General features: G+C 39.5%; 1 protein-coding gene across 1 annotated transcript in view; it reads left to right on the top strand.

The window, feature by feature from the left end:
* Window positions 1-18936, top strand: part of LOC135195652 (tetratricopeptide repeat protein 17-like) — a 156822-nt gene that overhangs the window by 116767 nt on the left and 21119 nt on the right. The window contains exon 6 of the mRNA XM_064222024.1: window positions 6150-6255. Coding sequence (XP_064078094.1) covers window positions 6150-6255 — 106 coding nt within the window. The remainder of the gene's footprint in view (window positions 1-6149; window positions 6256-18936) is intronic.

The following is an 18936-nucleotide window of genomic DNA, read 5'->3' as shown; positions in this document are numbered from 1 at the left end:
CATTCTATCATGTCTTTATCCCATATTAACCTGTAATAATTACGAAAATAATGATAGTTATCAAGAGCCGGTACCAGAACACTTAAAACCAACGCCGAGACTGAAGTTTTCCCGGGAATTTTTGCTTTTTTCCACGTCATAAACCTTTTAACCAATTAAGTAACAGGATTCTAATGTCATTGTGATGTAATAACATTTAGCCAGTGACACTGAAGTATTGATACAGCATCAGAGAGCACAGTACTGGTGTAGGAAATCTGTCTCTGAAAGTATTGGTGTGCGGTTCAAATCAGGCCACTAAAGTGGCTCAGCGTCGGGAGTTGGAAAGCCAGAAAAGTGGCTCCTCGTCTTTTGGGGGGTTAAAAAAACGAACTGAGAGAGGTCTGCTTCAGGTTCGATAATATGATAAACAAAAAGAATTCAACACCAACAGTTGAAACTGGGGATACGAATATAAAAAGAAACACTAACACAACAAAGGTTTATTTACAAGCATACTAACAAAGATAAATGCAGAATGGTGTCTCCTATTTACATAAAAAAGGCAAAATCTTACAATACGTGAACTGGGGAAGAAGTGAGGTAATTTAAATACTTGCTGGCCAGTTTTGCGACTTGAAGCGATGGCTTCACAAAAAGAGAACTATACTTCCAACGTCTTCTTGACACCGTATTGCAGAAAACAATGTCTATTCTTGATACTTGAAGGGCAGGAACTCCTCAAAACCTGTTGTAAAAAGTTTCTTCTATGAAGTCTTGCTCTACGTCGAAATAACTCTGTCGTCCACTCCTGACGACGACTTGACCAGAATTCGACCAAACTCTCTCGAGTGACTTTTCCTCTCTGATCCTTCGTAGGTTCCTTCTTCTCTCATCTCTCTCTGACGATCTCTGCTGCTGATCCCTCACTGATAATCTGATCTGTGGCTCTTACTGATGATCTCTTACTCTGTGACTAACTGATGATCTGCCTTCTCCTACTTTGTCCGTCTTATGTATACGGCATTCTGGGGGCAGGGCCTACAGCGAGCGTCACAGACTCCCGAGATTACCGGAACTTCTTAGAAGAATCTATCTGAGGTATTGCATCAGAAATCATGGCGTTTCTCACGTCACGTCGGCGCCTGTCAAGTTCCACAAAACTCCTGCCGATTCTAGAACCATCATGAGAACAGGCGCTTCCAACACATGCGTGAAAGCATCCGTGCTGCAGAACTTCTTAAAGATGCGTTTTCCTGTCCTTTAACACGTAATTCTTTGCTATGAAGTGATTACCATTACAGCGTCGACGTATTTTACATAAATTAACCCTTTAATGCCGATTGGACATATTAAACGTCGACGAAAAAAGGTTTTTTAACACATTTGCGGAAAAATAGTTATAGGCCTACTAGGTGAAAACTTTTGAATCACGCGCCTTGGGGGATGCTGGGAGTTCACAGATCAAGCTGTTGTTTTGTTTACAAGCGTGACCCAGGTGCGCATGCGCGAAATGCCTACTTCTCACATCAACCAGCATCAGTGACGCGTCGTCTGAGAGCGATCTTTTGCCGCAATCGTGTTTTGCCGAACTTTTGCAAGAGTTTGAGTATTTGTGGTGGTACAAGACATACGTTGAGATGTCTGAACGTCGTATGGAGCACGAAAGGCGCGTTTTACCTCTTGGGAAGGATTGTGTGAGACGTATTTTGGACTTGGATGCTGGCGAGGGACCAAGTACCCAAGATGACCTCGCTCCTCAACGCTGTTCCGTGCGGCCTCGTGTGGACGAAAGTGTTCAAGGACCACAACGTGTCTCTCGTGTGCCTTTAGTAACCCCTAGGAAGCATCGGGGTGTCCTTAGGGGCATTCGTAGGCATTTGGGAGTCCTCGAACCAAAGGACATTGACGATTACTTATTAGAGCTCGATCGGCAGCATGTCGCAAGTCCTCATTTTGATGGTGGTTGGTCATCTATCTAGTGTGAGGACATCACTCCCGATGTTAGTGATGAGAAATATTTCCCCCCAATGTCCATTCGAGGGTCACATGCCGAAAGTGAGCTCGAATTTAGTGGTTTTAGTGCGTATGAGGGGGAATCTGAGGAGGAGGAGGAGTTATCGTCGTCTAGTTTTGCCGCCAATGACGACACAGAAAGCAAGGGCCTAAGTGAGGGAGATGGGCCAGAGGGGGGGTTTCGAGTGCGAAACCGTGCCTGAGCACGTGCGCGTGCATGGGTACGTAGAAGGTTGGAGGGTCGCGCCAGCCAAGGTGAAGGTCGGTCGTCCGAGAGGACCCCACCCCACCTAACATGCACCCATTCACGTCAGCACCTGGGCTAACCGTACCTGTTCCTCTCACTGCTCTGGGGTTCATTCAGCTGTTCCTTACGCAGGAATTGCTGGAATACCTGGTAGCAGAGACGGCGGACTACGCTCGGTACTGCTGTGACGAACTACGGACGACATTGTCGTATCGCTGGCGGGGCTGCAACCTCACCGACATGGTGTCTTTTTTGGGGCTCCACATTTTTTTTGGTGTGATGCCTGCTGCCAACGTCAGGCAATATTGGAGGCGGAATTTTGTTAAGTACGCCCAATGTGCCTGGCGTTATGCCCCATGATAGTTTCCTGGCATTGGACAGGTATTTCAACGCCTTCAACCGAAGGGCCATACCTCGGAATAACCCCGATCGCCTCATCTTAGTCCGCCCAGTGTTGGAGTACATTCACGAACGGTGCAAAATTCTCGTGGTTCCTGGCAAGAACCTTTCTTTGGATGAGGGGATGATGCCTTACAAAGGACGTCTTAGCATTAAAATGTATAACCCCAAGAAGCCGAAGAAATATGGAGTGAAACTTCTTTTTATTATGGAGTCCAACACTGGATACGTCGTGTACTTCTCGGTGTATTCCGGGGTCTTCTCCACGCTGCGTGACACTGTGTTCAGTCTTGTGGATCGTTTCCGTAACCAGTTTATGGATAATTATTATCACTCAGTATCCCTGGCCCAGGAACTGTATGAAGCAGGTGTGCATGTCAGTGGTACCCTTCGCTTGGTGCGTGGGGCCCCAAATGTCCTCAAGAGGTTCGCTAGCCAGCCGCAATATCTGGCAAGAGGAGAGAGAGCGCGGCGGGGAAAGGGAAGCTGTCTTCGTCATCTGTTGGAAGGGGGTCCGACTCGTCCCCATGATTACGAGGAGTCATGAACCCATCCAAGAGATCGTCCAGCGGAAGAAGACATGTCGGCAGGGCTGAGTTATGTATGAGGAGTTTCGTGTCGAGCGGCCTATCGTCATTGGGCACTACAATAGGCACATGGGAGGAGTTGATCTCTTTGATCAACTCATCCAGTATTATCCCTTTGCCAGGAGAACCAGGAGGTGGACACAGAAGCTCCTCAAATACATTCTTCAGTTGGCCCTCCAGAATGCCTACATCCTCTACTGTGGGTACTACAATCCAGACCTCCAAAGGTTGTCCCACATCCAGTTTCTCGAGGTAGCCGGGAATGCCCTCATCAACTTTAATCCTGACGAGTGGCCTTCCATCACTGGCTCCCTGCCCCGAGCTGCAGATCTGCCCCTAGAGGAAAGGGCAGATGTTAGGAGGGCCAACTTGGGTTGTCCTGCTCCTGCCACTGCTGCCGACGTCCCTGCTGCCGCCACCCCTGCTGCCGCCCCCGCTCAGATTACGACTTCTCGTCGGATAGCGGACCCTGTGTGTCGGTTGCAGCCAGGGGATCACACACTGGAGCTCCTACAAGGGCGCAGGCAGAAACGGTGCCGGGTGTGCCATACCACAATGCGGTCGTATACTGGAGGGCGCAGACGACCGCCGAAGGGCGGCAGCCCATCAGCAGTAAGGGCGCGCGTCTCCCTCCTCCACCTGTACCTCGTCATGTAGAGAGGAAAAAAATGCAAGACTTCAATGGAGGAGGGAGAAAACAAGAATAGTACGAAGAGTCAGGATTACGAGTGAGTATTCTGCATTTATGGTATTTTTGGGTAAGCAAAAAATCAAACATTCTAGTGATATTCAATCATTTATCTTCATTTTGAAACAAATTGGAAGTCTCTAGCACAATATGTCGATTTATGGTGAATTTTTGAAAAAAAAATAACTTTTTTTCCTTCCCTCCGCGCGCGGATTCTCCGCCGCAAATCTCCGAAATGCTTATGTCGCATTCTCGTAATATTTGCTCCGTTTCATATTAACCGTTTCATAGAGTTCTATATATAAAAATGTGCGCAATTTAATGTAGAATACAACAGAAAATAATTCAAGGTTGTAGCTTTCATTTTTGAAATATTTTCATATAAATCACGATAAATAGAAAAAATTCTCGACGTTCGGTCAATTTTGAATCGGCCGAAATGGTGGAAAAACGCAATTGTAAACTAAAACTCTTACTGTCTAGTAATATTCAATCATTTATCTTAATTTTGAAACAAATTGGAAGTCTCTAGCACAATATTCTGATTTATGGTGAATTTTTGAAAAAAACTTTTTCCTTCCCCCTTCCCCCGCGCGCGGATTCTCCGCCGCAAATCTCCGAAATGCTTACGTCGCATTCTTGTAATATTTGCTCCGTTTCATATTAGCCATTTCATAGTTTTTTTTATGAAAATGTGTGCAATTTCATGTAGAATACAACAAAAAATAATTGAACTTCGTAGCTTTTCTCATTTTTGAAATATTTGCATATAAATCACGATAAATAGAAAAAATTTGACGTTCAGTCAACTTTGGCTCAGCCGAAATGGTGGAAAACGCAATTGTAAGCTAAAACTCTTACAGTCTAGTAATATTCAATTATTTTGAAACCAATTGGAAGTCTCTAGCACAATATTTCGATTTATGGTGAATTTTTGAAAAAAACTTTTTCCTTCCCTCCGTGCGTGGATTCTCCGCCGCAAATCTCTGAAATGCTTACGTCGCATTCTCGTAATATTTGCTCCATTTCATATTAGCCATTTTATAGAGTTTTATATATGAAAATGTGCGCAATTTCATGTAGAATACAAAAAAGATAATTCAAGGTCGTAGCTTTTCTCATTTTTGAAATATTTTCATATAAATAACGATAAATTTAAAAACTTCTACATTCGGTCAAATTTAACTTGACCAAAATGATAAAAAAACGTAATTGTAAGCTAAAACTCTTACATTTTAGTAATATTCAATCATTTATCTTCATTTTGAAACAAATTGGAAGGCTCTAGCACAATATTTCGATTTATGGTGAATTTTTGAAAAAATAAAAAATTTATGTCCGCACGTTATGAATTCATGCATCATTTTGTGATAATATTTTCTCTGTGTTGCTTTGATCATTTTACAAAGTGTTATATACCAAAATGATCACAATTTAGTGTACAATACAACAACAAAAAATTAGCTCATTAGCTTTAACTGTTTTGCTCACAGTGCGATTTGTATACAATTATATATGAAAAAAATTTTTCACGCTGTCATATATCCCAATATTTATATATGATAATGATAATTTTTTTCATTTCTGATGGTTGCATACTAAATTTAAACTTCAGGCAATGACAAAAAAGGAGCCAAAAATGAACTCTTAAATCTTGAAAACTAAGCGTGCTGAGATTTTTTGAAAAAAACCTTTTTTCCACTTCGGCGCTCACCCCCGAACCCCGCCGGCATACAGGAGACGATTTTTAAAATACTGCTTCGGCGTTTAAGTGTTAAGCACCTGACAGACAATTTTTGTCAACGTAAAATACGTCCAGTAGGCGTTTAAGGGTTAATAGTACTAACAATGACTAGTTATTATTATTATTAAAATTATCAAGCCTGGAGGGTTTTTATAATATGAATTCCATGAAAATTGTTATTTCAGCTATCTTAGAAGCAAGATAGGTGAAATTAGCAATTATGTGGCCATTTTCAAAAATGGCGGGAAAAAAATGGTTTACACCCATTTTTTTTTTCAAATGCCTCCATATCTTTATCTTTTTAGGGTATAAAAGGCACCTTTGTGCAAGATTTCATGCTTGTAGCAAAAAATTCACAATTCAGCCAAAAATTGTCATTAAGGACCTGTACTATTGAACTTGAAAGGTTAAAACTCCTTCAAGCTGCTTAGTATGATACAGTTTGCTCCAAAACTGAATATTCATTGTGCTGTTTTATTTTGTTTACAGAGCTGGCTTGTTCAACAATGCTTTAGTAGTAGCAAATATGGCATTGGAGATATCACCAAAATTTGTTGTTATTCATTTTACAATGGCCAATATTTATGCAGCTAAGGTATGTATTTTGATGCTTTATAGTTTTGATTTTATTTTCATGTGATTACGAATATGGTACTATATTTTGATGCAAAACACATGATTTTCTCTGTGCTTTAGTTGGTGTAGAAATGCTAATAATGCTTTTAGATTTAAGTTATGATTTTAGTTGGATTGTTATTCTCAGTTAATAACTATATCAAAACCTGTAGTGAAAGGTAATTAGAAGTTTTGCTCAGTTAACACTGTTTTAAAAAAACTATATTAAACCTTATGTATATCTTTTATAAATTGTGTTTATGATTGCATAAAATTTTCATTTTAGTTTAGTATATTGCACTTTGCTTTCTGCTTTTTAATACTATCTTTTCTGTCTGATGTTGTATTACTGTGCAGGTGCTTTGATAGTCTATAGAAATGTAATATTGGTCTCGTTAAACTATGTTTTCATAATTCGTAATAATAATAATATAATAATAATAATAATAATAATAATAATAAGAATGTGGTACTGTGGCAGAGTGGTTTAGGTCATCAATGGACTTTAAGCAACATTGGGGCTGGTCAAACATTGGATGGGTGACCGCTCTCCTCGATGTTGACTCCTTGGGAAAGGATCTTTACCACAATTTCCACGGTCAACTTGGCTGTAAATGAGTACCTATCCCCTGTGGGGTAGGGTCCATTTATGGGTTAAATAGCAAAATTCAGCAATGATGGAAAGAAATGAAAGATTGAATGACAACGTAAATGGAACCTCTGGCAACAGAGGAGCTTTGTCTTGCAGTCAGGTATACAGCCCAGTTGAAGGGGAAGACGGTCAGGCACTTGGAGGTCGTCATCCAGCAACTGACCACCACAACAACGATGTAACCAGCAACCAGAGACTTGAACTATAGAAGCAAACCAGAAGAAGAAATGCACAAGAGAAGAGTTACGAATGAGAGAAATAAGACCCCCTCAAACAAAATAAAGACTGTCGGATTGATCGATTGATTGATTGTGTATTATATCTGGTGTCACAACATCTGGGTAATTGACACAAATAAATTAAATAGAAAAAATTAAATTTTTAATAAATTTCATATAAAAATATCAATAAATATATAAATTTTTTTTTCATATATATAAGTTCTTACATATAATTTAAATTTGGTCGAGGAGGCCCGCCTCCCTCATATAGATATATAACTATTCTATATTACAATCCTTTCCAAGAATTGTAGCTAGGATAAAATTACCTACTCTGTCACGACCCCAAGACAAGAACCTATGTCTCAAATTCAAGAATCTGGGACATTCCATCAACAAATGTTTCACAGTCAAGGGCACAGTACACTTCTCGCAAAACGGAGGATTTTCACGAGATATCAATAACCCATGTGTGAGTCTTGTATGTCCAATCCTCAATCTGCACAACGTCGTTTCTTGTCTCCTTGGCATATTCGGATATGACCAAGGAGACACTGATGACGTGATACTACGCATTTTTTGATTAGTTAAAATATCCTCCCACTGGGACTGCCAACATTTTTTAATTCTCTGACCTACTAGAGGATACAAATCCCGATATGGTAGTAGGCATCTTGTGGGTTCTGAGGAGCTGACCGCAGACTTTGCAAGTTGGTCAGCTTTCTCATTCCCAGCCACCCCAACATGGGAAGGCACCCAACAGAACTTTATCTCTTTTCCTCTTCTTTTTAGTAAAAGCAGCCATTCCAATATATCTAAAATCAGAGGGTTTAAAGGGTTAAAAGATTCCAGTGACTGAAGAACACTTCTTGAGTCACAATATATAATAAAATTAATTTTCATTCCGAATTAAAACTTCCTTTAAGCCTTTAAAATTCCATATGATTCTGCTGTAAATATCAATGCAACAGATGATAACCTGCCACTTCTCTCTACATCAGGGAAGGCTACACCAAAGCAGACGCCAGCATCTGACTTTGAGCCATCCGTAAAAACTGCAGTGGAGTCATCATGTTGCACGGAACGTTCTAAAAATATTGACCACATGGCCTCACTGGACAATTCTGTCTTGGTAAAATTAAAATATCTGCAAAATTTTACTTCTGGAAAGTTCCAGGGGGGACTAACTGAATATTTTGCTGGTAAAATCTCGATTCTTGGCATATTTAATTCACGGACAATAAAATTTACTCTAAAAGCAAATGGATGAGGTTGCTTGGGGTGATTTTCATGAAACTGCCAATGCCTTTCATTTCTCATACAAATGCTGGTTAAAGACTTAGGTAGCCTCTGGAATCTATACCAGCTCCGAACCAGCAGACGCTTTTAATGAGCAGACGCTTTTAACGAAGATCCAGTGGCACCTCATCAGCATCTACAAGTATGCTCTCGGTGGGAGATGATTTAAATGCTCCTGTACATAATCGTATTCCTCCGTGATGAATTGAGTTGAGCATTTTAAGGATACAGTATTTGGCTTCGCAGAAGTGTACACCTTACACCCATAACTTAATTTTGAAAAGACCAAGGCTTTATATAACCTCAACATTTGAGTTCGGTCTGCACCCCACGAAGTGTGAGACAGGACTTTCAGCAAATTCATTGCTTTCAAGCATTTTGTCTTAATATATTTCAGATGTGGAATTCAAGTCAGCTTGCTATCAAAAATCAAACCAAGAAACCTTGTTTCACCAACTCATGGAATTCTCTGCCTATGAATGAATAAATCTGGAGCAGGGTGGATTCCCCTTATACGACAAAAGTGCATAGTTATCGTTTTACTGGCAGAAAATCTAAAACCATTAATCTCAGCCCATTTTACTATATTATCAATGCAGAGCTGAAGGCGGCGTTCAGCCACTGCCATCCTTGATGCTGCAAAGGAAATTGACAGGTCATCAGAAAATAGGGTATATATGTTATATCTGGGGGAATTATTTTAGAAACCCCATTGATTACCAAGGCGAACAAGGTTACACTTAAAACACTTCCTTGTGGTACTCTCTCTTCTTGATTGAACACATCTGACAATGTTGCTCCAACCTGAAATATCCTTATTTTTTTAAAAAGCCTTAATAAAGAGGGGCAAATTGCCTCACAGGTTACATTCATAAAGGACCCTCAAAATGCCATATTTCCATGTTGTATCATAAGCCTTCTCTAGATCAAAGAAAACAGTGATGTGATGCTGTTTGTTGGCAAAAGCTTCACATATTGAAGATTCCATTCGTACCAATACATCAGTTGTGGAGTGCATACTCCGAAAACCACACTGAGCAGGCGAAAGGTATTTACCTCTTTCCATGTACCACATCAATCGTGTGTTCACCATTTTTTCCATGATCTTACACAAACAAGATGTCAATGCAATAGGACGATAATTTTCTGTCTTGAACGGATCTTTTCCAGGTTTCACAAATGGCAGTAATTTTAACTTCTCCCAAAGCATGGGGAAGATATGTTCTCGGTAAATTCTGTTAATTAGGCTTAATATGAAAAGTCTGGTATTTTCTGGAGTATGCTTAATCATTGAATATGTTATATCATCCAGTCCAGGAGCTGATTCATTACATTTATTCAAGGCTGATTCAAATTCTCTAATAGTAAAAGGAGCATCGTACTGCTCATGTCTTGAGGTATTAAAATCAATTTTGACCTGTTCCATTATCCGTCTTTGAGCTGAATAGGGTCTATCATCATTTTTCTTTGCAACATTACCAAAATGATTAGCAAACTCATTTGCCACTAACTGGGGGTTTGCTACCTTGCAACCATTGACCTTGATAACTGGAGGTAGACAAGGAGTGAACTTGCCTGCTATTTTTCTAACTCTCTTCCAAACTAGAGTCAGGAGTTTTTGAATTTAGTGAAGATATGAATATTGTCCAAGATTCTTTTCGTGCTTTATTGATTTCCATGCGAAAATGAGCTCTCGCTTTTCGAAATTCTACACGATAATACTCACATTTTCGTCTGCAGTATCTGGTGTAAGGCAGATCTCATAGTTCTATGAGTTTCCTGGCATTTACGAGTCCACCAAGGAACTGGTCGGCGGACAAATTTGCCCGAAGTCCTAGGTATAGATTGAAGACCAGCCGAGAACATTATTGCATTCAAAAAGTCAAGAGCGTCATCTATACAGGGAAAGTCATCAGCAGAGTCATCTATTGAGCTGTGCTCCTGGAATGTTGACCAATCAGCTTTACCAATGTTCCATTTGGGTAGCCTTGAAGATAGAGGACTTGATGCTACACTTACCACTATTTGGAAAATGGTACCGGTAAATCTATCATTTATAGCTTTCCAAGTAAAGTCAATAAGACAGTCATCACTACATATAGATAAATCAATTGCTGATAACGTGCCTGTTTGAACATGAAAATGCGTAGACTCCCCAGAGTTGAGGATCCCCACATTTTCATTTTCTATGATGGAACCTAAGCACCTTCCTCTTTGATTGGTGATGATGTCACCCCAAAGAGGGTTTCTGCTATTCATATCTCCCAAAATAACAAAAGGACGTGGTAACTGTTGAATAAGAGATTTGAATTCATTGATGGGGAAGACTTCGTTAGGTGGTAGATAGAGAGAGCATATTGTATATTTTCTTTGCAAATGGATCTGCACACCAATCACTTGCAATGCTGATTGAATAATAATAGGATTTTGTGGGGTGTCATTTCGAACATACAAAACACCACCACCATGGCTTCCAATATTTAAATTATAGGTGGAGTGATAGGATGTATACTCTCGTGGGCTGGGGCACATATTATTACCAATCATGGTCTCCTGCAGAACTATACAAACAAGAGAGACTTTTGATATGAGCAGCCTTAATTCTTCCCATTTAGCTCTTAATCCCTGACAGTTCCACTGGAGAAAATTAATGAATTTTACTTTCCTTTAGAGGCTGTTACATTAGAGCCTCTTTTAAGAGCTTTCAGCTTACAACCCTGCTCTTTTTTCCTGGAAGGAGACCGATTGTTTAAGGCTGCCTTCCTTTTTAAAGGGTTATCAGTCTCAGGAACAGCAGACAAAGCTGGTGTCTTCTGAGGAGGATTGTGAGGATCGGGTATTGGTGCATCCTCGAAAGCATTTACAGGTGGTACAGCCTCCAGAGAGGCGGGAGTGCCAGGTACTCCTGGCACAGCCTCCAGAGAGGCAGGAGTACCAGAAATTACTGGCTCTGCTTCCATAGAAGCATGAGTGCCAGAAACCACGGCCACTGCCTCCAAAGAGGCAGGAGTGCCAGAACCAACTGGCACCACCTCCGAAGAGGCAGGAGCATCAGAAATCACCGGCACGGCCTCTGAGGAGGCAGGAGCACCAGATATCACTGGTGCAGCCTCCGAAGAGGCAGGAGCATCAAAAATTACTGGTGCAGCCTCCGAAGAGGCAGGAGCACCAGAAATCACTGCGCAGCCTCCGAAGAGGAAGGAGTGCCAGCAACAGCTGGCGTTTGGAGGCACGAGTAGAGGTCATCACTGATTTTCTATTTAAATTATCCTTGGTAACATTTGTGTTTCTTTTTCGATTTGCAGCAACACTGGAAAAGGATATTCCTGGTCTAACGAATTGATTCAATACTCTCTCTTTTGCCTCTCCAAATGTAATACGTTCTGTTACCCTTAAAGTTTTAATTTCTTTTTCCATGATGGACACATCACAATTAAGTGAAGACGATGGATGATTGTCTCCACAATGTATACATCTGGCTTGTTTACCACACATGCCATGCTCTGGCTCACTGCACTTGACACAAGTAGCCGGCTTGCCCTGCAGTCTCTGTCTACAGGACCCTAAACATATGTCCAAACTCTTGACAATGAAAACATCTCCTCGGTCTTGGGATACATTGTTTGATCTTAAAACGTAGCCAGGCTGCTTTTACTATAGAGGGCAATCGAGTAGAATTGAATGTAATGATTAAATTCGGAAGTGGGACAAAGACTCCATTTACCCTCTTCTTCATTCGTTCAATTCTTATTACACCTTGATCATTTAATTCCTCTACAAGTTTTTCCCCAGAGTAGGTCATCAGCTGGGGTGCATATATCATTCCCTTGGAGTAATTCCAAAAGGCATGTACTGCACATTCCACTTTGACTCCTCCAAAGTGTGATAATGCTTTCAATTTTTCAGTTTCTTTTGCTGGGGTAGATTCCACCATCAGCTTTCCTCGACCTTCATAAGAAATCTTAGGTTCTCGGCCACAACACTTCACGATATCTCGGTACACATAAAAAATATCACAACTTGATTCTTCCAGATTAAAAGTAAGTAAAAGTTAGGTACTTATCGTAAGACTTTTCAAATATTCCCGGTCCAATTTCAAATATGCTTCTGCTCAATTTCCCTTTACTCTGTACTGGAGCATAGGCTTTCAGTGTACTAATTACACTGGAAGGTTTTTTAGATTTCTCCAGAGGAAGGTTGCAGGGGAGGTTCCAGTTGCCATCAACTGTGCCGATTCACCACCATCAAAGGGCCCAGGGGTACTTGAATCTTTATTTATTTTTATCATAAAGATTAAAGATTGAAAAAAATATAAATAAACCTGAAAACCTTAAAAAGATATCATCAACCTTACATGGATATTATTCTTCCACTAATGGCACAAGTGAGAACCGACTCCCAAATGTCCGCATCCCTACCGTACCCCACAGGGGATGGCACAACATGATCAGAGTGGCCCAAGTGTAAGCCAAACCCGCTTGATAGGACTGAGAGTATTACAAGAATACAATCATCCCCACCCTAATCACATTATGGGCAAACCGGACAGAATGCCGAGAGTCCTATCTGCAAAACTAGACCCCCCTGGAATCTGTGGTCCAGCCCTGCAAAATAGTTCCGCCTGATATCACAGGTCCAAACATTATTGGGCAGTTGATGGTCCTGCCACGGTTCCCACTATTTAGCTTCAAATATAAAACCCAGTCCCAGCTATGATATCTTTTCTGGTTACCAGGTCCAGTAAATTTTAGGAAAGGTGGAAATTTCCACATAATTAATCCAAAGAAAAAAAAGAAAGAAAAAAAAATATTACATGAAGGAGAAGGATGTAGTAAGAATTAAAAAATTGCAGAAAGAAGGAAAAGTTCTGACTAATTTAGTTGGACCAGCAGCTGGGCCCCAAGGACCAGTGAGAAAGCAACCCCACCAGGCATCACGCCCCAGCTGCTGGTCCCTAAGCCCCTTACCCACGTCAAGGGGTCAGCATCTAGGGGGAAAGACTGTCAGACCAAGTAAGAAACATAAAGAAAAAGAACTGGCTCTCCACAACAGAGAGGAACTGGAAAGAGAAATAACACCCTGCAACGAAGGTCAAGAAGACAAACTAAGAGACAGTACCACAGAAGGCGGCAGGAGTAACAGGGAGGACGGAATGGGTTGAAAAGATCAGACTATGGATGAAGCCAGATACAGAAAGAACAAAGATCCCCTCCATGAAAGCCTACAACACAATGATGTTAAGGGAGAAACAAGTGAAGCTAATGAAATAATGCGACTAATACACACCAACAGTATTACAGAAACAAATAACCTGGCTTAGTGTGCAGGAGCAAGACTAGTAGCAGAACTCATAGGGCTACAAACACCAACACCACCAGCTTGACCAACCTAACAGAAACCAAAACAGCAACCGCCATAGAAAAGGCGCCTGGAAAAGCAAATCATGGCGATGAGATCTGACTTGAGTAAGCTGAAAGAGATGGCAGAAAAGAGGCTAAGAAGCAAGAAAACAAGGGAAGAACTGAATGAGAAATACAAAGTATAGGAGAAGGGATATAAAACAGAGGCTTAAAGCCAAAGCACATAAGATCCAACGGTATATGAACAGGAATAAAGGATACCAACAGAACAAACTATTAGGAACCAACCAGAAAAGACTATACAGCCAACTAAGAGGGGAAGGCAACCACAGGGAAATTCCTGAAGCTGAACCAAGTAATCACACGACAAACATACAACATGGCTCCAGGAAGTCAAGGCAGAAGAAATGGGAGAATAAAACAAAATTTTATTGATATCACAACAGACACAAATCATACACCAACTAAAGAAAATTCCCAACTGGAAAGCCCCAGGTTCCGATGAAGTCCAAGGATACTGGCTTAAAAACTCCAAGACCCTACACCCATGAATGGCAGAACATCTCCATCATTGTATCACAAACCACCATGTACCCAAATGGAGGACCACAGGGAGAACATTCTTAATACAGAAAGACAAGAACAAGGTAAATATTGCAAGTAACTAAAGGTCTATTACCTGCCTACCTAATATTAATGTGGAAGTTACTAATAGGTATCATCAGTGAAAGATATACAACTACCTAAGGATACAAACACCATCCCCCACCAACCGAAATGCTACAGAAGGAAGTTGTGGGGATGCAAATGACCAGCTCCTGATAGACGAAATGGTAATGAAGAACAGCATGAGAAGGAAAATCAACTTAAGCATGGCATGGATTGACTACAAGAAAGCCTTCAACATGATACCACACACATGGCTAATAGAATGCCTGAAAATATATGGGGCAAAGGAAAACTCCATCAGCCTCCTAAGAAATACAATGCACAACTGGAATTCAATAGTGCTTACAAGCTCTTAACCCTCTTACGCCGAAGCGGTAAAAAAAAAAATTGTCTCCCGTGTGCCGGAGGTGTTACAGAGTGAGCGCGGAAGCGGAAAAAATATTTTTTTTTTTTCAAAAAATCACAGCGCGCCTAGTTTTCAAGATTAAGAGTTCATTTTTGGCTCCTTTTTTCGTCATTGGCTGAAGTTTAGTATGCAACCATCAAAAATGAAAAAAATTATCATTATCATATATAAATAATGCGATATATGATAGCGCAAAAACGAAATTTCATATATAATTGTATTCAAATCGCGCTGTGCGCAAAACGGTTGAAGGTAACAAGTTACTTTTTTTTCGTTGTAATGTACACTAAATTGCGATCATTTTGGTATATAACACATTGTAAAACGATAACAGCAACACAGAGAAAATATTATCACAAAATAATGCATGAATTCGTAACGCGCTGACGTAAACAAATATTTTTTTCAAAAATTCACCATAAATCTAAATATTGTCCTAGAGACTTCCAATTTCTTTCAAAGTGAAGAAAAATGATTGAATATTACTATACTGTAAGAGTATTAGCTTACAATTGCAGTTTTCGACCATATCTGACGAGTTAAAGTTGACCGAATGTCGAATTTTTTATATATATATTTTTTATATGCAATTATTTCGGAAATAAGAAAAGCTACAACCTTCAAATATTTTTCGTTTTATTCTACATGAAATTGCGCACATTTTAATATATAAAACTCTATGAAATGCCTAATATAAAACGGAGCAAATATTCCGAGAATGGTACGTCCGCATTTCGGAGATTTGTGGCGGAGAATCCTCGCGCAGAGGGAAGGAAAGATTTTTTTTAAATTCACCATAAATCTAAATATTTTGCTAGAGACTTCAAATTTGTTTCAAGATGAAGATAAATGACTGAATATTACTAGACTGTAAGAGTTTTAGCTTTCAATTGCGTTTTTCGACCATTTCGGTAGAGTCAAAGTTGACCGAACGTGGTTTTTTTTCTATTTATCGTTATTTATATGCAAATATTTCAAAAATGAGAAAAGCTACAACCTTCAATTATTTTTTGTTGTATTCTACATGAAATTGCGCACATTTTCATATATAAAACTTTATGTAACGGCTAATTTAAAATGGTGCAAACATTACCACAATCGCACGTATGACTTTTTCGGAAGAGTTACCGCGCGGACGTAAAGAAAATGTTATTTTTTTCATAAATTCACCATAAATCGAAATATTGTGCTTGAGACTTCCAATTTGTTGCAAAATGAAGGTAAATGCTTTAATATTACTAGAATATAAGCGTTTTAGCTAACAATTGCGTTTTTCGACCATTTCGGTAGAGTCAAAGTTGACCGAAGGTTGAAATTTTGGCAATTATCGTTATTAAACATGAAAATATCTCAAAACTGATAAAAGCTACGACCATGGGTTGTTTTTAGTTGTATTGTGCATGAAATTGCGCACATTTCCATATATAAAACTTTATATAACGGCTAATTTTAAAATGGTGCAAACATTACCACAATCGCATGTATGATTTTTTTCGGAAGAGTTACCGCGCGGACGTAAAGAAAAAGTTTTTTCATAAATTCACCATAAATCGAAATATTGTGCTAGAGACTTCCAATTAGTTGAAAAATTAAGGTAAATGATTGAATATTACTAAAATATAAGAGTTTTAGCTTACAAAGGGATTTTGACGTAAGGAAAAATCTATTTCTGGGCGATTGGCTCGTGTCGCCAGCGAAATATCCTTTAATCTATTATTTCTAGGGTAAATGTACTAACACATACCAGAGAATAAATAAATAAAGAAAAAGGTCAGTACAACTGACTCGCTCACCCTCCAAGAGGGTGTCGGTATGAACACTATGGCGAGTGAGACCACTACCACGAGCCGCTTGCCAATAGAAATCTCCCACTACAAAATCCCCACAAGAGGGGAGCCGACCCACAGAGTGGGCAGCAACTACTACTACTCCATCCCATGCTGCCGACTGCTGCGCCTCTGGTGGCCATCCTGAAGTTAGCAGACAATCTTGAGCGATGGGATGGGTAGGGCGGGATTTCGCTGGCGACACGAGCCAATCACCCAGAAATAGATTTTTCCTTACGTCAAAATCCCTTTTCTGGGCTCAGCTCGTGTCGCTGCGCGAAATCGTACCAGAGAAATAGCACAAGATTGTAAAGAAAATTCAACTAAACAAAAAGGGGTCTCAAATAAAAGATAACATAAAAAGAAGGAATATAATTGCTAATAAATATACATATACACAATGATACAAAATTAGAAATATTACTTAAATTAAACTTAATGCTAATAATATTTCTTAAAATTAATTTAATTTTTACATATATACAGGGCTTACATGGAATATATGTTAAAAGCAGTATCTGTGTATAGATATGTACAAAAAACTCAAAAGCAATTATAACAATAACTTGAACAGAACAAACTTCAATAATAATAATATATGAAGGGAATGTATATGACTTAATATACAAAACCCGTAAACCATTGTAAATAAGATGTATCCCCTAGCATAAAAATAAGGGGATCACATCAAAGAGATCAATACATACAATCGATTGTGAGTGCCCCTAGCAAAAAAATAAGGGACACCCACCATATCACCATAAGAGCAGCTAAGACCCAAGGTAAACGTAGATGAACCTGACAGGCATAGACGAACTGTTGGGTGAGACAGGTAGAAAGGAGGACTGGATCTTCTACTAAAGATTAAGCAGAGTCGGGGGAAACTATGTTACCCGCCGCAACTGCTGAAAATTTCAGAGCTTCCAAGGACTTTAAGGGGGCCGGCCGGAACCTCTATATATGGAGGTATAGGGCGAAAAATGCAAAGTCATGAAAAAATTCATGGAGCTTCATATGGCAATTGAGAATACGTATACGAAATATTTCGTCAAAATTCCTCTTACTTTCGTAGTTACAGGGTAATTAATTAACGTAACTCAATAAGCCTAAAACATTGATCCGTACAAGAAAATGCAATATTTCTTCTATTATCGTAAATTTTGATAATTATTGTCAAAGAAATTGGGAGAAATGGCATCTGTAGACATTCCCCGAGTCGAGAAGGAGACTTCAGGCCAAGTCCAGTGACCAGTCCTGATAATGATTTAGTGCGATCACAGACGTCGAGTAGTCTACACGTTCCACATCACGTCTGACATTCGCCTGCTTTCACGTAGTTTATGTATGTTTCGGCAAGAATTTCATCATGCCAATGAGGAAAAGACAAGGGAAACATCTCGCTAACATACAGACGAAGAAAAATCGCTCAAGTATTATTACAGAATAAGTAACGCCCCCCCGTCTTGCTTGACAGCACACGTCACACTGTGCCTAAGGCTACGATCTTTGAGCAAAGAGATCTTCATTTATGATAAATAACAAAGTTTTGGTTTTTTAATACCCAAAATGGAATATGAAATTCATAATAATCATGATTTATTAAATTGTCTTTGTAAAAAAAGTGTACGCCTTCGAGTTTCACCTCTTGACATTCTCTTGCAATTACGTTTGTTTATCTTTGTTTCGGGCAAGAATTTCATCATGCCAAAGAGGAAAATACAAGGAAAACATCTCGCTAACACACACAAGAAGAAAATTCGCTGTAATAAGCAGAGTTAGTGAAGGGGAGAGAGAGAATTGCGTAGGAAGCAGTGCCCCATCTTGCCTCAAGCAGTGCCCCAGGCTGCGATATTATGAGCAAAGGGATCGTCATTTATGATTAAATTATAGTTTTGGGGGGTGTTTATTTAATATCACAAAAAAAGAAATATACATTCATAATAATCATTATTTATTAACATAGTCTTCATAGAAATACGAAGGAAAACTTTGAACGCCCGTATCTCAAAACTATACTTATTGACCTTCAAAATCTATCTTCTCACTTAGTTTTAAAGCTATAACATTGGAATTTGGTATATAACTCAGAAAGACATTATAGAACAATCAAATAGAGCCCCTTTTTCCAGTTTTTGTTTCGTATTTTTTTTATAAATTTTTTCTCCTGATTTATAGGGTTTATTTTTTGACCATATTGAAAAATTCATATCTAGCAAAAAAATGACTTT

Source organism: Macrobrachium nipponense, chromosome 16 (genome assembly GCF_015104395.2).
Source record: "Macrobrachium nipponense isolate FS-2020 chromosome 16, ASM1510439v2, whole genome shotgun sequence".
Lineage (NCBI taxonomy): Eukaryota > Metazoa > Arthropoda > Malacostraca > Decapoda > Palaemonidae > Macrobrachium > Macrobrachium nipponense.
This window is presented reverse-complemented; position numbering and strand designations above follow the sequence as displayed.